This window comes from Ahaetulla prasina, chromosome 2, assembly GCF_028640845.1.
Source record: "Ahaetulla prasina isolate Xishuangbanna chromosome 2, ASM2864084v1, whole genome shotgun sequence".
NCBI lineage: Eukaryota > Metazoa > Chordata > Lepidosauria > Squamata > Colubridae > Ahaetulla > Ahaetulla prasina.
The window spans coordinates 61,464,042-61,483,162 of NC_080540.1; the positions used below are offsets into that span (position 1 = coordinate 61,464,042).

The 19,121-nt window shown below is 39.7% G+C and overlaps 1 protein-coding gene across 4 annotated transcripts in view; it reads right to left on the minus strand.

Annotated features, from left to right (window-relative positions):
- COL7A1 (collagen type VII alpha 1 chain) overlaps nt 1–19,121 on the minus strand; it is a 144,026-nt gene that overhangs the window by 65,587 nt on the left and 59,318 nt on the right. For all 4 annotated transcript variants that reach the window (XM_058167156.1, XM_058167158.1, XM_058167157.1 and 1 more), the window contains exons 38-60: nt 17,784–17,852; nt 17,317–17,412; nt 16,631–16,657; nt 15,918–15,974; nt 15,523–15,585; nt 14,821–14,880; nt 12,283–12,318; nt 11,806–11,850; nt 11,324–11,359; nt 9,938–9,982; nt 8,987–9,022; nt 8,311–8,346; nt 7,963–7,995; nt 7,616–7,687; nt 6,910–6,969; nt 6,511–6,546; nt 5,545–5,625; nt 4,195–4,230; nt 4,059–4,103; nt 2,551–2,622; nt 2,416–2,460; nt 604–630; nt 475–516 (exon numbers count right to left, since the gene is read on the minus strand). In XM_058167156.1, the coding sequence (XP_058023139.1) occupies nt 475–516; nt 604–630; nt 2,416–2,460; nt 2,551–2,622; nt 4,059–4,103; nt 4,195–4,230; nt 5,545–5,625; nt 6,511–6,546; nt 6,910–6,969; nt 7,616–7,687; nt 7,963–7,995; nt 8,311–8,346; nt 8,987–9,022; nt 9,938–9,982; nt 11,324–11,359; nt 11,806–11,850; nt 12,283–12,318; nt 14,821–14,880; nt 15,523–15,585; nt 15,918–15,974; nt 16,631–16,657; nt 17,317–17,412; nt 17,784–17,852 (1,155 nt within the window). The remainder of the gene's footprint in view (nt 1–474; nt 517–603; nt 631–2,415; nt 2,461–2,550; nt 2,623–4,058; nt 4,104–4,194; nt 4,231–5,544; nt 5,626–6,510; nt 6,547–6,909; nt 6,970–7,615; nt 7,688–7,962; nt 7,996–8,310; nt 8,347–8,986; nt 9,023–9,937; nt 9,983–11,323; nt 11,360–11,805; nt 11,851–12,282; nt 12,319–14,820; nt 14,881–15,522; nt 15,586–15,917; nt 15,975–16,630; nt 16,658–17,316; nt 17,413–17,783; nt 17,853–19,121) is intronic.

Sequence of the window (19,121 nt, forward strand, 5' to 3'; positions counted from 1 at the left end):
TTGACAGTGTTGAGGGAATTATTTGTTTAGCAGAGTGATGGGGACTGTTTGGAAACTGAAACTTAATATTTGTTTGTATGGGGCCATAAGAGACAGTTTGGAGTCTGGGCGTGGCTTAGACTTGCTGAACTGTATATAAGGGTTGTTTTGGCCTCTGTAATGTGTGGCTCTGTACAATATATTAGCCTCTGTATCTACTCTGTAATGACTTGCTTCTTTGAATATAGCTTCTGTGTTCCTGATTTTGTATGCTGAATTCTGTTGTATGGTATTGTATATAAAGAAGTTTCTTATGTAGTTGAATCCTGCAGAATTATTTAATTGTGTCTGATTGTGTGTGCTGCAACAAACTCTGACAGAGCGCTTGGTCAGGAGAATTGTAAAAGTAAATTCACTATTGTAGGAATTGCTTACTTAACAAGTGGTAAAACAAGATGAAATACAATCCACGTTGGGACTTTATAGCAGGATTACCTTGTCGCCTTTTTGCCCTCCTTCTCCAGGTCCCACACCAACCTGTAGACCAGAAATGAAATAGTACATCAGGCATATGCAGAATCAAGGTTTAAAATAACATGCTGGAAACAAAAATATGGCACTCACAGTTTGGCCTGGAGGACCTGGCTCACCCTGCAGAGAAAACAGGACAAGAAAACAGCAATGATTAAAATAAGAAAAGGCAATTTTATAGTGCTTGTAATATGTTTGTTTTTTTCTTATGGATGACATTATACACATTTAATAGATTGAAAGATAGATTTGATAGCTAGTTCTTATTTGTTGTCCACAAATCACTGAAGGCATTCCTCAAGTATCTCTTTTCTGCAATCTGTAGTGATTGCCCAGGTATTTGCAATTCAGACAGAGTAAACCAAGTACAGAAACCCAAGAGAAGGCACAGAAAAAGAGAAGCATGGATGGAGAGGAAAAACACTGCTATTATCTACCACTACTTCCTCCTCTGTGTCTTCTGAGTCAGTTGTCGCCTCACAGAAGTAGGTGCTACAGAGTCCTTGGAATAGCAATAGCAATAGCAATAGCAATAGCACTTACACTTATATACCGCTTCACAGTGCTTTTTACTCTCTAAGCCAGGGATAGTCAACCTTTTTATACCTACTGCCCACTTTTGTATCTCTGTTAGTAGTAAAATTTTCTAACCGCCTGACGGTTCCAGAGTAATACGCTGTATATTGTCGTCTGTGCATGCCTCTCGCGTATCGTGGATTGGGTTTGAGGGGGGCGCTGACTACCAGCTCTGCTTGTCTGTTACAGCTGGGTGGTGTGGGGGGAGATGTGCGAGCTATTCTGGGACGAGGCTCTTTTGTTTGCGGTCGCACTATAGCGCCATTTAGTTTCACTTATGTAACGTGAACGAAACTTATGCGCGGGTGATACAAATAGTATATTTTCAGAAATTTAAATTGTCACGGGGAATTTAAATAATGCCATGAAATTTTTTTAAAAAGTCAATTAAATTAAAAAAAAGGAAAATGCTTCAGTATCGGACAAAACCCCTACCGCCCACCATGAAAGCTGGAATGCCCACTAGTGGGCGGTAGGGACCAGGTTGACTACCACTGCTCTAAGCAGTTTATAGAGTCAGCCTATCTGGATCCTTATTTTACCCACCTCAGAAGGATGGAAGGTTGCGTCAACCTTGAGGCTGGTGAGATTCGAACTGCCAAATTGCTGGCAGCCAGCAGTCAGCAGAAGTAGCCTGCAGTACTGCACTCTAACCACTGCGCCACCACGGCTCTTGGAACCTAGGCCAGTATTGCTGGTCACACACTACCTTTTGTTTTCCTCCAAATTTTGTGTGAACTAGAATAAGCATATATCATACCTGAGTTTCAAAAATCTGGATGACTGTTAGATATCTGCAGAGAAATTGCTTTTTTCTATAATGGTAGAGAAGAAGTAGGTGTGTGTGACCACGTGTTTTCCTCTCTTCCTCCTGCACTCTGGATGGGTACTTGGAGCCTGGGGTTTCTCAGCAGGGGGTGGGCATCTGAGAGATATGCTTTGTGGTCCACAAAGCTTTACTTATGCCTTGTCCAACAGAAATGAATTCTTGCCCTCGTACTTCATATTTTCAAGGATGGATGCAGAGGGGCTTTGTGCTTTTGAGCGAAGCATCTTCTTAATTTGCAGAGGTCTATTCTTTATACCTGTCTAAATATCATTATTATCAAACTGTCCTTTCCTGCCTAGGAATCACTTGCTCCCAACTTGTAGCTTCAGTCCTTGCAACCTGGTTAAGAGGAAAACAGACGCTACCCTCAAGAATAGGCTGGTTCTATATTTGTGGTCAGTTTCAATATATAGCAACCTGGAGACTAAATGGTAGATTTAGACTGGGAAGACCAAACTTGAGTAAGAAAAAGGTTCCTTGTAAGTGGCATGGTGACTTACGGGACTCCCTCGATCACCCTTTGATCCTGATGGTCCAGGGATGCCCTGTAAAAGAAAAGAACATTTTATGTAAACTGGACAATGTTCAGCAATCAAATTCTGCAATGACACTTGAAAATGGGAATGAGCTCTTACGTTTCTCCCATCTTCACCTGGGTCTCCCTGGTCCCCCTTCTCACCAGGAAGGCCTCTGACACCCGGCGGACCCTGTGAAATAAAAATAGAAACAAAGAATCTATAGAATCAGATAATTTCATACATAGAGACACCTTTTCTTGGAATTGGCTACTCAAGGGTGGGACTTGAAAAAATAATGCTAGAAAATGCTCCAACTCCATACAAGATTATGGGACTAGCAGATTATAATAAACTTTCAGTCTATGTAGGAGAAGAAGAAGTAGAGCTATGTGGTGGAATTAAGAGAGTAATCAGTCTGGCATCATTACATTGCCACATACAATCCAAGTTTACACACACACACTCCAAATTCTATTAACTCTTATGTAGTGCCAATTTAGTATTGACTTTGAGTTGACTAAATTCATGTGTATAGGCTTGAGCAATAAATTTGTTTCAAACTGCAACTTAAGATATGGCCCTGATACTTTGCACCTGACAGTCTACAGCCATGATGGCGAACCTACAGCACGCGTGCCACAGGTGGCATGCATAGCCATATCAGTGGGCACGCAAGCTCAGTCCCACCGGAAGTTGGCAAACGGGCCGTTTTGGGCCTCCGGGGGGTGGGGAAGGCCGTTTTCGCCCTCCCCAGACTCCTAGAGAGGCTCTGGAGACTGGGGACAGGAAAAAAAACAGGCCTTCTGGTCCCACCGGAAGTTGGCCAATGGGCTGTTTCTGGCCTCCGGAGGGGCTTCAGTGGTGTGTGGAAGGCCATTTTCACTCTCCCAGACTCCTAGAGAGGCTCTGGAGACTGGGGACAGGAAAAAAAACAGGCCTTCTGGTCCCACCGGAAGTTGGCCAATGGGCTGTTTCTGGCCTCCGGAGGGGCTTCAGTGGTGTGTGGAAGGCCATTTTCACTCTCCCCAGACTCCTAGAAAGGCTTGGAATCAGGTGTGAGAGAAAAAGGGGCTTACCTGGCCATCCCGTGCCAGGAGGAGGAGTCGCATGTGGGGGCAGGGCGCATAGAATTATGGGTGTGGACAAGCGTGCGACACCCTCCCCCGCCTCCCCTCCTGGCACACGATGGCAAAAAGATTAGCTATCACTGGTCTACAGGTTTAGCCCCTGTGAGCAATGTCAATCCATACTGCTGATGCAAACAAGTCTTGCACACTTCTGATACAAACCACCCTTTCAAGCTAAATGCAGACAAAAACTTTAGAGGAGGAAAGCATTCTTTAGTTTCTGGCTCAGGCTCAGACAACAACAATAAAAAGTCATTTACTTTACTGCCAAACTGAAAAGATGCCTGGCAGTTTAATACATAAAATATTACATTTGATATTTGAACTCATAAAGTCAGATACATAATCAGTTCAAAAATATCATTTCCAAATGGCCTCCAAAGGCAGCCCCCTACGCTGAAGCAATGCAATCCAACCTCTGTGAATCTACAACACTGCTTATACTTCCTTTTCTCATTTTTAACAGAAACTCTTGGGTTGTGCTTCTGTAGTACTTACCCGTGGACCTTTCTCGCCAGGTTTCCCAGATAGTCCTGGCTCACCCTATGAAAAAAAGAAAATGCAGTAAATAAAATAAAATAAAATGAAAAGTAGCATCAGAATGGATAATAAATAAGTTGAGACAATTACTTACAGAGATTCCTTCCTCTCCTTTGTCACCTCTTTCACCCTAAAATCCACAACAGAAAGATTACATCCTATTATTGCTTCTATCATACACTCTGAGTTTGAATATACTTAGTGTCCTAGCCTTGCAATCTAACAGGTTAACACGTCAAAAGAAAAATACTTGCGAATGGTTGATGTATAATATTAATTTAGGAAATGAGAGAATGAAATGTCACAGTTAACTAAAGGATTAATTGATTAAAATGTTTGGATGTATATTAGATTGATAAAATGTAAGATTAGATAAATCAATCAGATGTATTTGGTGAAATTGCACAAGAGATTTGTAACCAAACCCACCGACACACTGTGTATTTGGATGGAAGATGTTTTTATGTTTGTTTGTTTAAAAAAATTTTTTTTATAAAAAAATTATACTTGCTAAAAATTCACCTTTGGCATCTCGTTCTGCAGGTCCATCGGATGGAAATTATTTCATGCAAACTTTTTCGTGCAGGATGTAGCCTGCAGAATGCAGCTGCAGCATTCCTCATACAAGTAGTCTTCAACTTACAACAGTTCATTTAGTGGCCGTAAAAAAGTTACAACGGCGCTGAAAAAAGTGACTTATGACCATTTTTCACACATAACAACCATTGCAGCATTCCCATGATTATGTGATCAAAATTCAGCTGCTTGGCAACTGACTCATAGTTATGATGGCTGCAGTGCCACCTTTTGCAACCTTCTGACATGCAAAGTCAACGGGGAAGCAAAATTCACTTACCAATGTTACTAACTTAACAACGGCAGTGATCCACTTAACAACTGTGGCAAGAAAGATCGTGAAATGGAGAAAAACTCACTTAGCAACGGTCTCATTTAACGACAGCAATTTTGGGCTCAATTGTGATCGTAAGTCAAGGACTTCCTGTAAAGGACCGTCCAGCTTCATGTATGCCTATGAAAATGAACCTGAACTTCCAGGAAGTAAGTTCTGCTAAACAAGTTAGACTGGAAGAGTATATCTTCTGGTGACCTGAGAAAAAATTAATCCAGTTTTGAGATCGCTAGTGATGTGATGATCAAAGATGGTATGCTAATATTGTGATGGCACTCTTTTAAAGCTTTCTATGGAAGTCGTGTCCTTGCAGCTTTACCAGTTCTGCTATTAGACATGACTGAGGTACTCTCAATCAGTCAGTAAGATTTATGATGAAATCCATTGGATCGCCATTCTAACTGAAGACTGTTTATAGCTACAGTACTACTGATGTAACAGTTAAAAAATACAGAGGACAGTACGAGTTTATAAATGAATATTTAGATATTACCTAGATACCAAATCCAAGAAAAGGTAAGAGTTGTTTCTTACCTCTTTTCCTCGTGGGCCAGTTGGTCCTGCAGGACCTGATCTTCCTGCCTCTCCTCTCTCCCCTGGATCTCCTGGATCGCCCTAAGGAAGCGAATCATCCCAAGGAGGGGGTTGAGGGAAATAAACTAAATACAGCAAAATCCTGAAGCAAACTAAGTCTAATGACTAAATAAACTGAGAAACTTTCTACTCCCACTTTGATTAATATCTAATTACTCCCACTTTGATTGCCATCTAATTACTATCTAATAGTAACAGCCCCACCGAAACACCTTCCCATAGTCTATCAAAAGTCTTAGCCCATGATGGTGAACCTATGGTATGCATGCCCAAAGTGGCACGCGAAGCCATGTCGCCCAGCATACACAGCCTTGCCTGTTTGTCTTCTGGGTTTCTGATGCGCATGCCCGACGATCAACTGTCCTTTGCACGTGCGGTAGTGCCAAAAAACGGTGTGCGCACGCACACCAGCCAGCTGATTGTCAGGTGCGCCTGCGTGCCAGAACCCAGAAGTTTGGTTTTTATGAAGCACGTTCCCTTTGTGTGCACGGCAGTGTTGAAAACCGGCCTGCGCATGCATGCCAGCCAGCTGATCGTTGGGCGCACATGCATGATAGAAGCTGTAAGTTTAGCTTTTCCGGAGCACGGCCCCAACGAGTGCATGCATGCATGCGCAACATTTCCACGCGACCTTTTTGGCACTCAGTGCCGAAAAGGTTTGCCGTCACAGGTCTAAGATGAAGGTAACCCAATGCATTCAACCAGACCTATAGCTGAATGTAATGTTGCTGGCTGCTGCTACAAACTGTGCCTTTCCGTTAACAACAACTTGAAGAACACTCCCAAATTGTCCAACTACCCAAGACTGATTATGTATCATTACCATACCCATGTAAGATCCACCCATCTAGCCCAGAGCCCAAATCAATGTCCTTTTCCTCCCTTCCTCCAATGCACAATAATCACCTTTGGGCCAATTTTGCCAGGCAATCCTGTGAGTCCCTGAAAGAAAAAAGAAAACTGATAATTATCATGGTTCAAACGATTAAGTCAGGAAAACTGCATAAGGAAAGTTATTGCACAAGGACTAAGAAATAGTCCGTGAAAAACAAGCAGAGCTTTATTGCCTAGATAGTTTAGGTCTATATCTACTATTTGTATAAAGAGAAGTGATACTTGAGCCTTCTTTTATTAGACCTGATGGAGCTAGGAGCCAAACCATTGCATTGATGTCAGCTCATTAAACTGAAATGCAACTAGGGAGTCTAGTGGTCTATTTTACAGGGATCCCTTCCCTTTCTGAATGAAAAAAGGGAGAATAACAGAACTTTAAAGATGTATCGTTGGCATGAATTTAGGACTCACATTTTCTCCTTGTTCTCCTTTTGGGCCAGGTGGGCCAGGGACACTAAGACCAGGAGGTCCCTGAATAAAAAGTAGGGGGAAAAAAAGGAACAGAAACACTTAAAAGGATGTCATATATTCATATATGTATATTTATATCCATCATTATGAATAAGGTATCCTATTTAAGATCAGCTTCATAAATATTGAGAAGATCTAGAAAATGTTCTGTAATGAAAAGAAATTGAATCAGAAAGAACATTTGGGATGGTGGTGGTATTCATAAGTGAATTGAAATAAGTCTGGTGAAAAATCTGACGAAATGGTGAGAATCTGAAGGGCCATATTTGGAAAGAAGAAATATATTCTCCACTTCTATCAAAGAAGAACCATCATCCTATTCGAATAATGAAGCCAACAGCAACTTTCACAGTCATCTTAACCTGGTCCTCACTTTTGGTCTCCAAGGCAGATAGTCCTATAAGGTAATATCAGGCTATATCTAAAAGTGAAAACAAGCCTTGACAAAAATCGAAGTAATTTCAGTTTATTGTTCAGCGGGGGAGGGGGAAATCAACTTTATTTATTTATTTTAAAAATTAATTGGCTGACCACCTTAACTCAGGGTTACATTGATCATTTTATCAGGCTGCAATGTAACAATATTATGTATTATAATAGTATTATGTTAGTATTATGATATCTCGTCATAACCTTGAGTACTCACACGTTCTCCTTTGTCCCCAGCTTCTCCTCTAAGTCCAGGTGGACCTTCAGGTCCTATAATGCCTCTTTCTCCCTGAAAACGGGAAAACAATCACAACGTCAATGTTCCATATTGGCATGACAGTATTCCTACTTCCCATGTGATACATATAAATTGAGCATTGCTTTTTCTTATTAAACCAAATTACAAAATGAAACTACTGGAAAAAGAGAGCCACAATTGTCTCGTGAAATGGTTTCTTTAAGCCAACTTCCCTGCTACAACTAATATAAATTAAAATAAAATAGACTACACTACACTGTGTATTCCTTACATCTGTTACAAGAGATTTGTTCCTGTGCAGTTACCTTATCTCCTTTAATTCCAGGAAGGCTGGATCCCTAGAAGAAATATAAAAAAGATAACTGCCAAGACCTTTTCAGATCATATTCCAGAAATGCAAACTTGCAAAAAGGCACTTCCTAATGGATAGGATTGCACGAACATTCATACAATCATGAACGTAACTATGCCAGGAGAGATGGATAATGAAGTTCTCCATAGCTGACTTGGCCAGATGAAGAAGAAATATAGTCTTTTCTAGACCAGGCATTAAGCAACCAGAAAAAGAGAAAACTAGGATGAAGATGAAAGGTGGTTTACCCACTCTATCTGTTTATGATATTTATGATGGCTGATTACAACGGGGCACTTACCGGCAGACCAGGTATACCAGGCTCCCCTCTCTCTCCCTATGGCAGAAAGTGACAGAGGGAACATGTTAGGGCAGCCCAAATTGTTTAAGTTTTATCATAAGGATTTACTACTATTGATCTCCACTGATGACTTTATAAGCACATAATCATCAGGCAAAGCACTGTACCTTCACTCCCTTCGCTCATTATAAGACCATGCCTTAGTTTTACTGGGAGTTATGATCAATAAACTGGATTCCCAAGAATCTGAGAGTAAAATTTCATTCAGCCCATTGTATATGATATCTTTGTGTGGGAACAGGCCACTTCATGTTCATTTGCATTTCAGTAAGCTCTGGACACAGGAATGCGTTGTCAACTGTTTTCACCAGATTCACGCCAGCCATTCAGAACTCTATAGGTCAGACCTACACAAGTTTGTGGCTCACTAGATAAGTTTTCCAATATTCCAAATGACCAAATCTGAGCCAATTTCATAGTAGTAAGAACTGGAAATTAGTATTAATGTAAGCAGAAACAGTCAAAAGCAATGCAAGGATTCAACTATTAATATTGTTCTTATATAAATGGGAATGGCAGGTTATATTACTAATTCTTTTCAAATTCAAGAATCTTGCTGTGTAAGCATATTTCCAATATAAATTAGAGCATTTGCCATAGGTCTAAGAATCCTTACTTGTTCTCCTCGAGGCCCAGATGGTCCTTGTAAGCCCTATTTAAAAAAAAAAAAGTGGGGGGGGGAGATTTATTATTCAGAATAACCATGATCTCATGCTAGGCAGCAGTAACAGGAGGAGTTCTTGAAGTCAGTTAGAGGAATAAAGGTGAATTATTGGCCAACATTAAGAAGAGTCCTTACTGAAGGATTACACAAGCAGGAAAAAGTGTACCTTAGTAATGAGAGGATTCAAAGCGATTAAAATATATATTTTTATTATTGCACAACTGAACTGCAGCATTAAGATTGCTTTTTGAATGTCACTTATGGTGGGAAATAATTCTTTTCGGTTTGGCTTTGAATTTTCAGGTTTCAGATAAACCTAGATCAAGAAACCCAAATTTCTACTGAGAAGCTGCAACAAACGGGAAAGAGGAGGATGAAGTGGAGAAATATAAAGTAGGAAGTTTGTCAACCCTCCCTACAATCACTGATTCCTTTTGGAAGGCATTCTAGGTCCCCACATGTTTTCCCTCTGAAAAGGCAAAACATGCTTGAAGACTCTGGGAAAAAAATAAGTTTGCAGGGAAAAAAATCATGTCTGTTTTTTACTCCTCCATTACAACTCAAGATATTTCACCATTATTTGCAATTGTCCAATAGATTCCCTCATTCCAAAGAATGGAGTCAATTTTTAGTACAGTAAATCAAGCCACAATTCCAACATATTTTATCCTTTCTCTAACCTTTCCTCAAGTTGCTTTTTTTTGAGGGACTCACCAAATCATCTTTGAACTATTGCATTCAGAAAGAGAGATAGGAGGAGAATTGTTCCCAGATAGACAATATTTCACCAATAAGACCAAAACTCAGTCAACACTTCTGTCCCCCAGAAATGGAAACTGTTGACTTATGCCTAGATTTTACAGCATTATGAGATACTGAGATTAAAAAAACTCCTACACTTACATCTCTGCCAGATGGACCAGGACGGCCTGAGGGACCTTGTTCTCCCTAAAATGAAAAAGTACTGTAAAAATGTAGTTTATGTGAAATGTTCCTAATTTTAGCATTTGAACAAACCTGGCAGATAATTTAGATTTAGAAGCAAAGCTTTCTAAGTCCAAATCTTAACTTTAGCCATTAGACCATGCTGGTTTTTTTTTCAGAGAAACCTATCCCAATTATTTATTTATTTATTTATTAATCAAACTTTTATACTGCCCTTCTCCCGAAGGACTCAGGGCGGTGTACAGCCTTCATTTAAAACAGTTAATATACATATTAAAATAACAATTAAAAAGCTTATTCAATAAAAGGCTGAAATTAAAACCGTCCAATTGACCATATAAAATACCCAATAAAATTACCATTAAAAGTTTAAAATTTAAAATTTAGAATTTAAAAATCAGGCCAGTCCCGCTTGTATAAATAAATAAGTTTTCAGTTCCCGGCGGAAGGTCCGAAGGTCAGGCCATTGGCGTAAACCGGGGGGAAGTTCGTTCCAGAGAGTAGGTGCTCCCACAGAGAAGGACCTTCCCCTGGGGGCCGCCAGCCGACACTGCTTGGCGGACGGCATCCTGAGAAGACCCTCTCTGTGAGAGCGTATGGGTCGGTGGGAGGCATGTGGAAACAGCAGGCGGTCCCGTAAGTACCCGGGCCCTAAGCCATGGAGCGCTTTGAAGGTGGTAACCAAAACCTTGAAGCGCACCCGGAAGACCACAGGTAGCCAGTGCAGACTGCGCAGGAGTGGTGTTACCCGGGAGCAACGCGGTGCTCCCTCAATCACCCGCGCAGCTGCATTCTGGACTAACTGAAGTCTCCGGGTACACTTCAGGGGTAGCCCCATGTAGAGAGCATTGCAATAATCCAGTCGAGAAGTGACGAGAGCATGAGTGACCGTACATAAGGCATCCCAGTCAAGAAAGGGGCGCAACTGGCGGACCAGGCGAACCTGGTAAAAAGCTATTACTATTGGATTAGGTTATTCCTTGATATAATATGGGGCAGTGAAGTGGCTCAGTGGTTTGGCTGGAAAGCTGGCAGTCCAGGTTCGAGACCTGAATGCTATGTAATATGGTGGGGTGAGTTCCCATCCTCGCCCCAGCTCGCTAACCTAGCAGTTCGAAAGCATTCAAATGCAAATAGATAAATAGGTACCACTTTGGAAAGGTAACAGCGATCTGTGACATCATGTTGGCGACATGGCCACCGAAATAGACAGTACTGGCTCAATGGCCTTGAAACAGAGATCAGCATTATCCCCCTATATTTGGTAATGACTAGCGGAGTAAAATCCCCGGGAACTTTTTCTTTTGATATAATGGTGAATTCAGAATGAATATATATATATACCTTCTCTCCTTCAGGACCGGGCAATCCACGATCTCCCTAGAAGAGTAAAATGTTTTTTGCAAAAGATACGTATCAGGCAAAATGCACTTTATTTCCATAAAAAACATACCACAGCAATGACTTTATTGAGCTTTATATTTTCCTATTTTGCTCATTCAGAAAAATTCTGAATCCAAATGAAACCCTTTTTTACATTAAGATAAATCCTAAATTACATTCTAGGCACTCCAGTTCATAAAAATTTCAGAGAACACATAAAAATCTGTCTGGATGCCACTAGTACATTCGACTTCAGTGTAAAATGATGGTAACTACATTAACAGGCCATGAATTGTTATATAAGAAATTAGAAAAATCAAATTATGTAATTCACACTCATACAAGTTAGCCCTTGATTTGAAAACTCGATCCAAACCACTTGCATGCAATCTTCCATCATGAGCAGGAATTTCGTTTACAGCATTGCTCCACCCAAATCTTACCTTCTCTGCTGATGGCCCAAGTGCACCAGGCAGACCACGGTCTCCCTATGATAGGGGGAAAAATACCAAAACCAAATATTAGAAGCATCAACAAGTACAAATAATTGATGAAGGGACAAAAACCATAGGTATAAAATTAAAGATTTATTTGTAAGGACTCTCTAAACTCATCCAAATCAATTTCCTATGAAGAAACAAACAAACAAACAAACAAACAAGCAGCTCTCCCTATCAGTGCATTAGGTTGAACCTTCTGCAGAAAATTCCCCCTGAAATGTGTATTATAAAAAGTAAAAACGAAGTGAATATAACTGCCCACTGTCCATATAGACAGAAGATCTGTGTGAACAATGCTTATCTCATTCAGTATAAACATTAGTGACATCAACAGTTGTGGTCACCTTTCTTATTTAGAAGTATGGTATGGCCTTAGTCTTCCAAGTCTAAATGCAGCATTGGCATTTGAGCAACACTTACCTTGATCCCAGGTTCACCTGGAGGTCCTCTGGGGCCCTAAAGACAATAGTAAGAACATTTTTGTTTGGGGGAATTATGAGCAATCTAATGCATATTCTCTTGGGACCAATTTAGCCACTCATTTTTAAATTAAATTATTTTAAAAATGGGAAAAACAATGTACAGTAATAGTGAGTTTTGGTATTCGTTTACTGTCCATATTATTTAATTTGTTAATAAATTTGTTAAAGTTTATACAGCCACCTACCACTAATGGAATTTTGGGCAGCAAACAAAAGATATAACATAATACATAATCAAACAATTAATATTTATTAATGCAGACAAATGAATGCAACGTAAGGAAATGACTCCTGTTGTTTATCACTATATTACCAACCATGGAAAAATGCTGAAAAATTAAAGTGCATCTTTGATTGGATTAAAAGTATTTTAAAAGGTAGGAAATTGCTTTTGTTGAAAAATTACCAGAACAACCAAAAGTTGGAAGTAACCTAAAATTAAGGTTAAATTAATTAAAATTTGATCATTGTTTGTAATCTGTATTAAATCTGAGAACAGTTGAATACATGACTTAGCAGGCACTTATATTGGGCAGCAGTGATATAGAAAGATGCTGGAAGCAGATGATCACTTTTGTGACAATGACAAAGAGATAAGCTTACATTGCTCAGGAGTATGTTAACCACACCTGTATTTTTACTAAGAAAACCACCACATGGCTTCAGAGCTTCTTGGATGAGAAGCGAAATGTCTTCAAAGAAAAATCAAAAAGTCCAGTTGCCTCTTGAAAAAAGCACCTTTGGGACACCACATGGGTAGAAAACCTGTGTGGCCATTAGGAGGCAATCTGATGGCACACATTCAATAAATAAATAAATCAAACAATCAATCTCCAAAAATATTCAATGATTTGCTGTATCTCATCCATCCATCTTATCTTTTGTCTTCCCTTCCCTCTACTTACTTCAATCTTGCCAAACCTAGTTCCTTTTTCTAACTCATCAGCTACTTGTAGCACTTGCTAAAGAAGAGCCAAATGCAAGTACAAAAGGAAATATATGGATGTATCATGATCTCAGCCTTCTCGTCATTGCTAACCAGACCATTCCATTAAGCAAAGGACATGTCCAAATCAAAGCCTATATGAATCCATGACCAGGATCATTTTCTGTTATACAATCCTATACGGAATATGTACTGCTAGAATCACCTAGAAGACACTGATTACTCATTCAAGTTATTGATTTTGAACTAAAGAATAGGGGATTTTAATTTCTGTCCTTGGATGCTCTCTCCATCCAGCACTTAAAAAACTCATGTTGAATAAACCTGCTTTGTCTCCAAGTAGCTGTGGTTTGGCTATGTGGAAAAAAGGGTTGTCCTACACTGATCCTATGATAATGTACTATTATTATCTAGAGAGCTTTCCACATACCCAAACAGCTGGGCTCCTGAAAGCAGAGGATATCTTTAAGAAAGCTTCTCAGGGAAGATTTTAAGAGCAGGACAAATTCATAACAGGAAAGATATCTCTCAGTAATTTAGGTCATAAATATTTCTGGATTTTAAAGATTAGACTCAATAACTTAATTTAACCATGAATGAATGAATGAATGAATGAATGAATGAATGAATGAATGAATGAATGAATGAATACATGCACATATATGCCCATCCACCCACATGTGTATGTGTGTATAACATTCAGTTTTTTAATATTGTCCTGATATGAAACAACATGAAATTTTAGGATAGTCCCATTTACAATGCCTTGAAGTGTTTTAATCTTGATCTATGACATGAGACATGAATACTTAAGGCCAATTCTAATTTGTTCATGAATAGCACAGTTGTGCAAGCTGAGGATCAAAGAGCACTCCCACATGGCATACCTATTTTCAGGGTTTGAAATCACATTTGGACAGGACTAACTTTCCTTTATTTATTTTTTCTTGTTAAAACTAAGCTGCTCTTAAGTCTGTGTTTATTACACTATACTTTGATAACCCATAAGGACCCCAGCTGCTTTCTTGAACTTAAATGGCAAGAAGCAATATTACTGAGCATCATGCACATAGTGATGGAATTTGATTTCAAAATTTCTGATGACATTCAGTAATTTTTCACATAAATATTAAAAACTAAGGGCCGTGGTGGCTCAGGCTGTAAGATAGCCTGTTATTAAAACACAGCAGCCTGCAATTACTGCAGGTTCAAGTCCCACCAGGCCCAAGGTTGACTCAGCCTTCCATCCTTTATAAGGTAGGTAAAATGAGGATCCAGACTGTTGGGGGGGCAATAAGTTGACTTTGTAAATATACAAATAGAATGAGACTATTGCCTTACACACTGTAAGCCGCCCTGAGTCTTCGGAGAAGGGCGGGATATAAATGTAAATAAAACAAAACAAAACAAAACAAAACTAGGCAGTACAAGACCAGTCCAGTTAATCTTTCTTAAGTTTAAGTTGAAATGGTTTCTGTTTGATAGGCTCTTAAGAACATTAAGAGAGAATGCTTTTCTCTAAAAACTCACCCGATCGCCAGGGTCTCCAGTACGACCAGGAAGTCCAGGAAAACCTTCTTCTCCATCTCCCTTTAACATAAAGCAAAGCAGTGACCACTCATTATAAACTTAAGGAAGTTTGCTAGTTAAAAGCAGGAAGTGAAATCTACAGAATTTCCAGCTCAAATTAATTTGTATCAGCACAATTCTGGATTCATACACTCAGTTACACAACTTCTGGAGGTAGTCCTTGACTAATGCCAAATGATTAATAGCCATTCAAATTCCTCAGAATTACTTACAACCACACATGATGCCCAAAATATGTGATCATATTCTGGGCACTTTGCAACTGGCTCACTTATACGGCCATTTGCAGTGTCACACAGTCATCTGAACTGCCTTGCAATGTTTTTTGCAAGTTTCCAGCATTTATTTCCAGTTTTGGGCAAAAACCACCCAATGGGTGTGGGGGAAAAAACAAGTCGAAAAATTGGGTCTGATCTCATGATACTTCAACTTATGACCACAGCAACTTACAACCACAATTCCAGGCTCAATTCTGATTGTAAGTTGAGGACTACTACTCAGAAGCAGCAATATATAAAGGTTCTATCTAGAATTTTGAATGGGATTCAACCCCACCCCCGGCTCCCTCCAAAAAAACTAATGGACCATTTGATTAATTGAGTCTCCATTCACCCTTTCAGTCAGAACAGATCCTTGTCTTACCTTATCACCTTTTTGCCCCGGAGTTCCAGGGGGTCCCCTGGGCCCAGGATCTCCAGGAACACCCTGGGGAGTAAAGAAACAGAGGTAAACGCAAAAGACCAAATTTTAATTCTTTACAATTAAACAGTCATTTGCTGGTTTTGTTCATTTTTCTAGGAGATTCAGATGTCCTCTCTTATGACAATACTTTTGTTTCAGACATATTATTATTTTCTAGACTTTAAGTTTTACAAATGCTCTCCAACAAATACTTTCAAATGTCACTCTTGTTCCTTCTCATACACCCATCCAGTGTTTCTCAAGTATTAATAATATCTACATTCATAAATCCCACCTTTGTTGTCCTATGTTGTCCTATAGTCCCAAAGATAAAACACGGCAAAGAATGTACTCACTGGAATACCAGGTTCTCCTCTGACCACACCCCCATCACCTCCTGGTCCAGGAGGGCCCTAGGAAGAAAGTAGAGGTGAGCTTTGGATCTTTGCATTTTTCCAATTTAAACACTGGGAAAATAAAGCACACTAAAAGGGTACAGGAACACAAAGAAAGAAGGAACCAAATCCTAAAGGGATGGAGAAAAAAAGTAGCAGGAGAGAAAAATCTACTAGAAGGGAGGGAGGGATACCCAGGGAGGGAACCATAGAAGAAGCAGAAGGAGGGCGGAGCAGAATGAAAAGGGCAAAGCATCCAGAAGAGAAGGCAGACTTACATAAAGAGGACTGTGAACAGGGTTTCTATATATTTTGTGCCTGGCCAAATCCCTCACAGCTGTTAATTTGGGAACTTTGCACCACTCCAAAAGTGCTCACACAGACACCCAAGAACCAAAATACGACATCTGTTTGTCCTTTTGCTGCTTTCTTGAAGCACACTGCACTCTCCATGCTCACTTTCACTCAGAGCAGCGCTCTTTTGTCACATTTACTTAGAAGTAACATTTCCAGATTTTAGGGGAACTTCCTCCAAGGAAATCAGGACAGAGAAATGAATTTTACATTCTGACTGGAAGTCCTTGTTGGTCTATCATGTTGTTGTTTAGTAACTGAATTACTGCCTGATTTCTCAGAAAAAGCAAAGCAGGCAAGGAAAAGGAAGGATCACTTACTCGCTCACCTCGGTCGCCCTTCTCGCCCTGTAAATAAAATTATCCTATATGTAAGCATATCCATTAGGCTCAGCAGAGAAACAAATTGTGAGAAAATATTAGGTAAGAGGAAATAGTGGCTATATATACAGTGAATATGTAATTCTAGACCTTGTCCAAAAAGTATGACAAAAAGAGATGCTTCAGATACAGTCTATACCAAGTTATTCTTGTTATGTATTATTAGTTTCTTAAGTTTCCAGAATTATTGGTTGTTCAACTGTCTATCACCTTACACATGAGGATAATGAACATGGATGTAGTGAAAAGTAATATATGGGATTGGGAGACATATGAAGCAGTTCCAAATTTACTGGAAATATCCCAACATAGGAGAAATGTTCCTGTTTCAAAATGCCTTCAGTTAGGTCAGAACATCTGTTTAAAAACAAGCACTGTAACTCTATGAATCATATGGAGGCCAGTTCCAGAGGTACTGCATACCTGTGCAAGAAGGAAAAGGAATGTTAAAGACAAGGGTGATCATTGGTTCTCTAACGGCACTATTAATGGACTTGAAGTCAGGTGCACAAAGGGACTTTATCAGCATACAGATGGACTTCATGGCTTGACTTCATATTCAGAAATGAGCATGGATGGTTTCAATTGCTAAAGTAGAAAATCACTGCAAGGAGAGGAAGTCGTACCTTGATAGAAATGCCAGCAGATCCTGCTGGCCCACGAGGTCCTTGTAGCCCAGGATCCCCTGCAAGACCCCGGAGGCCTGGAATTCCTGGGCTTCCCTTCAGACAGAAAGAAAAAGACACTTAGTAAGAACTGGCTTCCCTTTGGTACTCAGCCAAAGGAGCAGGTATAAAGTTAGGCCTGCAATTCAATACACACATCTGTGGAAATGAAACATGAAGGGAAAACAGTGGAATTTATGACGAAGTAAATATCCATAGGATTGCTGTGCATGTTTCAAAGTGAGACCAGAAGTGGTGAAATAGCCATAGGATGCTGTAAAGAAATATTTCTATGTGGCAAATGACACATACATGAGGACATGAAGGTTAGGATAGTTCCTTCCCCCAATCCTCCATTTCCGTGAGAATTCTGTTTTCAGTTTCTTTTTCTTCCTTCTCCCTCCTATTTGCCTGTAGAGGTTACTTACTGGATTGCCAGGCTCTCCCTTTAGGCCAGGAAGGCCTCTTCCTCCATTCAATGGTATTCCAGGCTCCCCCTGACCAAGACAAAAGTTTAATGTTATCTTATCATACTCAAACTGCCCAAAGAGCTGCTGAATCAGTTCTACAGAGGAATTATTGAGTCTGTCATCTGCACCTCTATAACTGTCTGGTTTGGTTCTGCAACCCAACAAGAAAGACACAGACTTCAGAGGATAATTAGAACTACAGAAAAAGCAATTGCTACCAACCTGCCTTCCATTGTGGACCTGTATACTGCACAAGTCAAAAAGAGGGCTGTGAAAATCTTTACAGACCCCTCACATCCTGGACATACGTTTCAATTCCTACCCTCAAAATGACGCTATAGAGCACTGCACACAAGAACAACTAAACACAAGAACAGTATTTTCCCAAACGCCATCACTCTGCTAACAAATAATTTCCTCAACACTGTCAAACTAGTTACTGAGTCTGCATTACTATTAATCTTCTCATCGTTCCTATCACCCATCTCCTCCCATTTATGACTGTATGACTGTAATCTTTTTGCTGGTATCCTTAAGATTTATATTGACTGTTTCCCTATGACTACCATTAAGTGTTGTACCTTATGATTCTTGATGAATGTATCTTTTCTTTTATGTACTCTGAGAGCGTATGCACCAAGACAAATTCCTTGTGTATCCAATCACACTTGGCCAATAAAGAATCCTATCCTATCCTATCCTATCCTATCCTATCCTATCCTATCCTATCCTATCCTATCTTATCCTATCTATCCTAGTACAGTTTAGGAATTAAACAAAAGCCTATCTAGGATGTCAAGAAGAGCATGGAAATATCTTTATAATCATAAAGTGAAGAGATCACAAAGTGTGAGTCACAGTTGATATTTACCAGGACTTTTCCTTATGCTGAATGTTAAGAGAAGAATTGCATGAAAAAGAGAAATTAGATGGGACGCTGCAGGAATTCTTAACAGCCTGCTATTGTTAATCACTTTATAATGAAACTGAGATTTTTTTTTAAATATAAGAGGGTTGGAGCTTAGATAGATGCGCTCTGTGTTTTAGACAACTCCAAATGAGGGATCAGAGTCCCACCATTTTGTTTCAATTAAATGTGATTATTTGCACGAAAACCAAAATCAGTGAAATATCAGGTTGCAAACAGAGATCTGTTGATAAAAGCAAAGCTTTCTATTTGCATTATGATGAAGGCATTCTGATGGCAGATTTCAGCTGAGGATGTGAAGTATTCTCAGCTTTCTTTCTTCTGCTCATCCACATTTATTCCCATTTGAATGTGATCATCGCCAATTA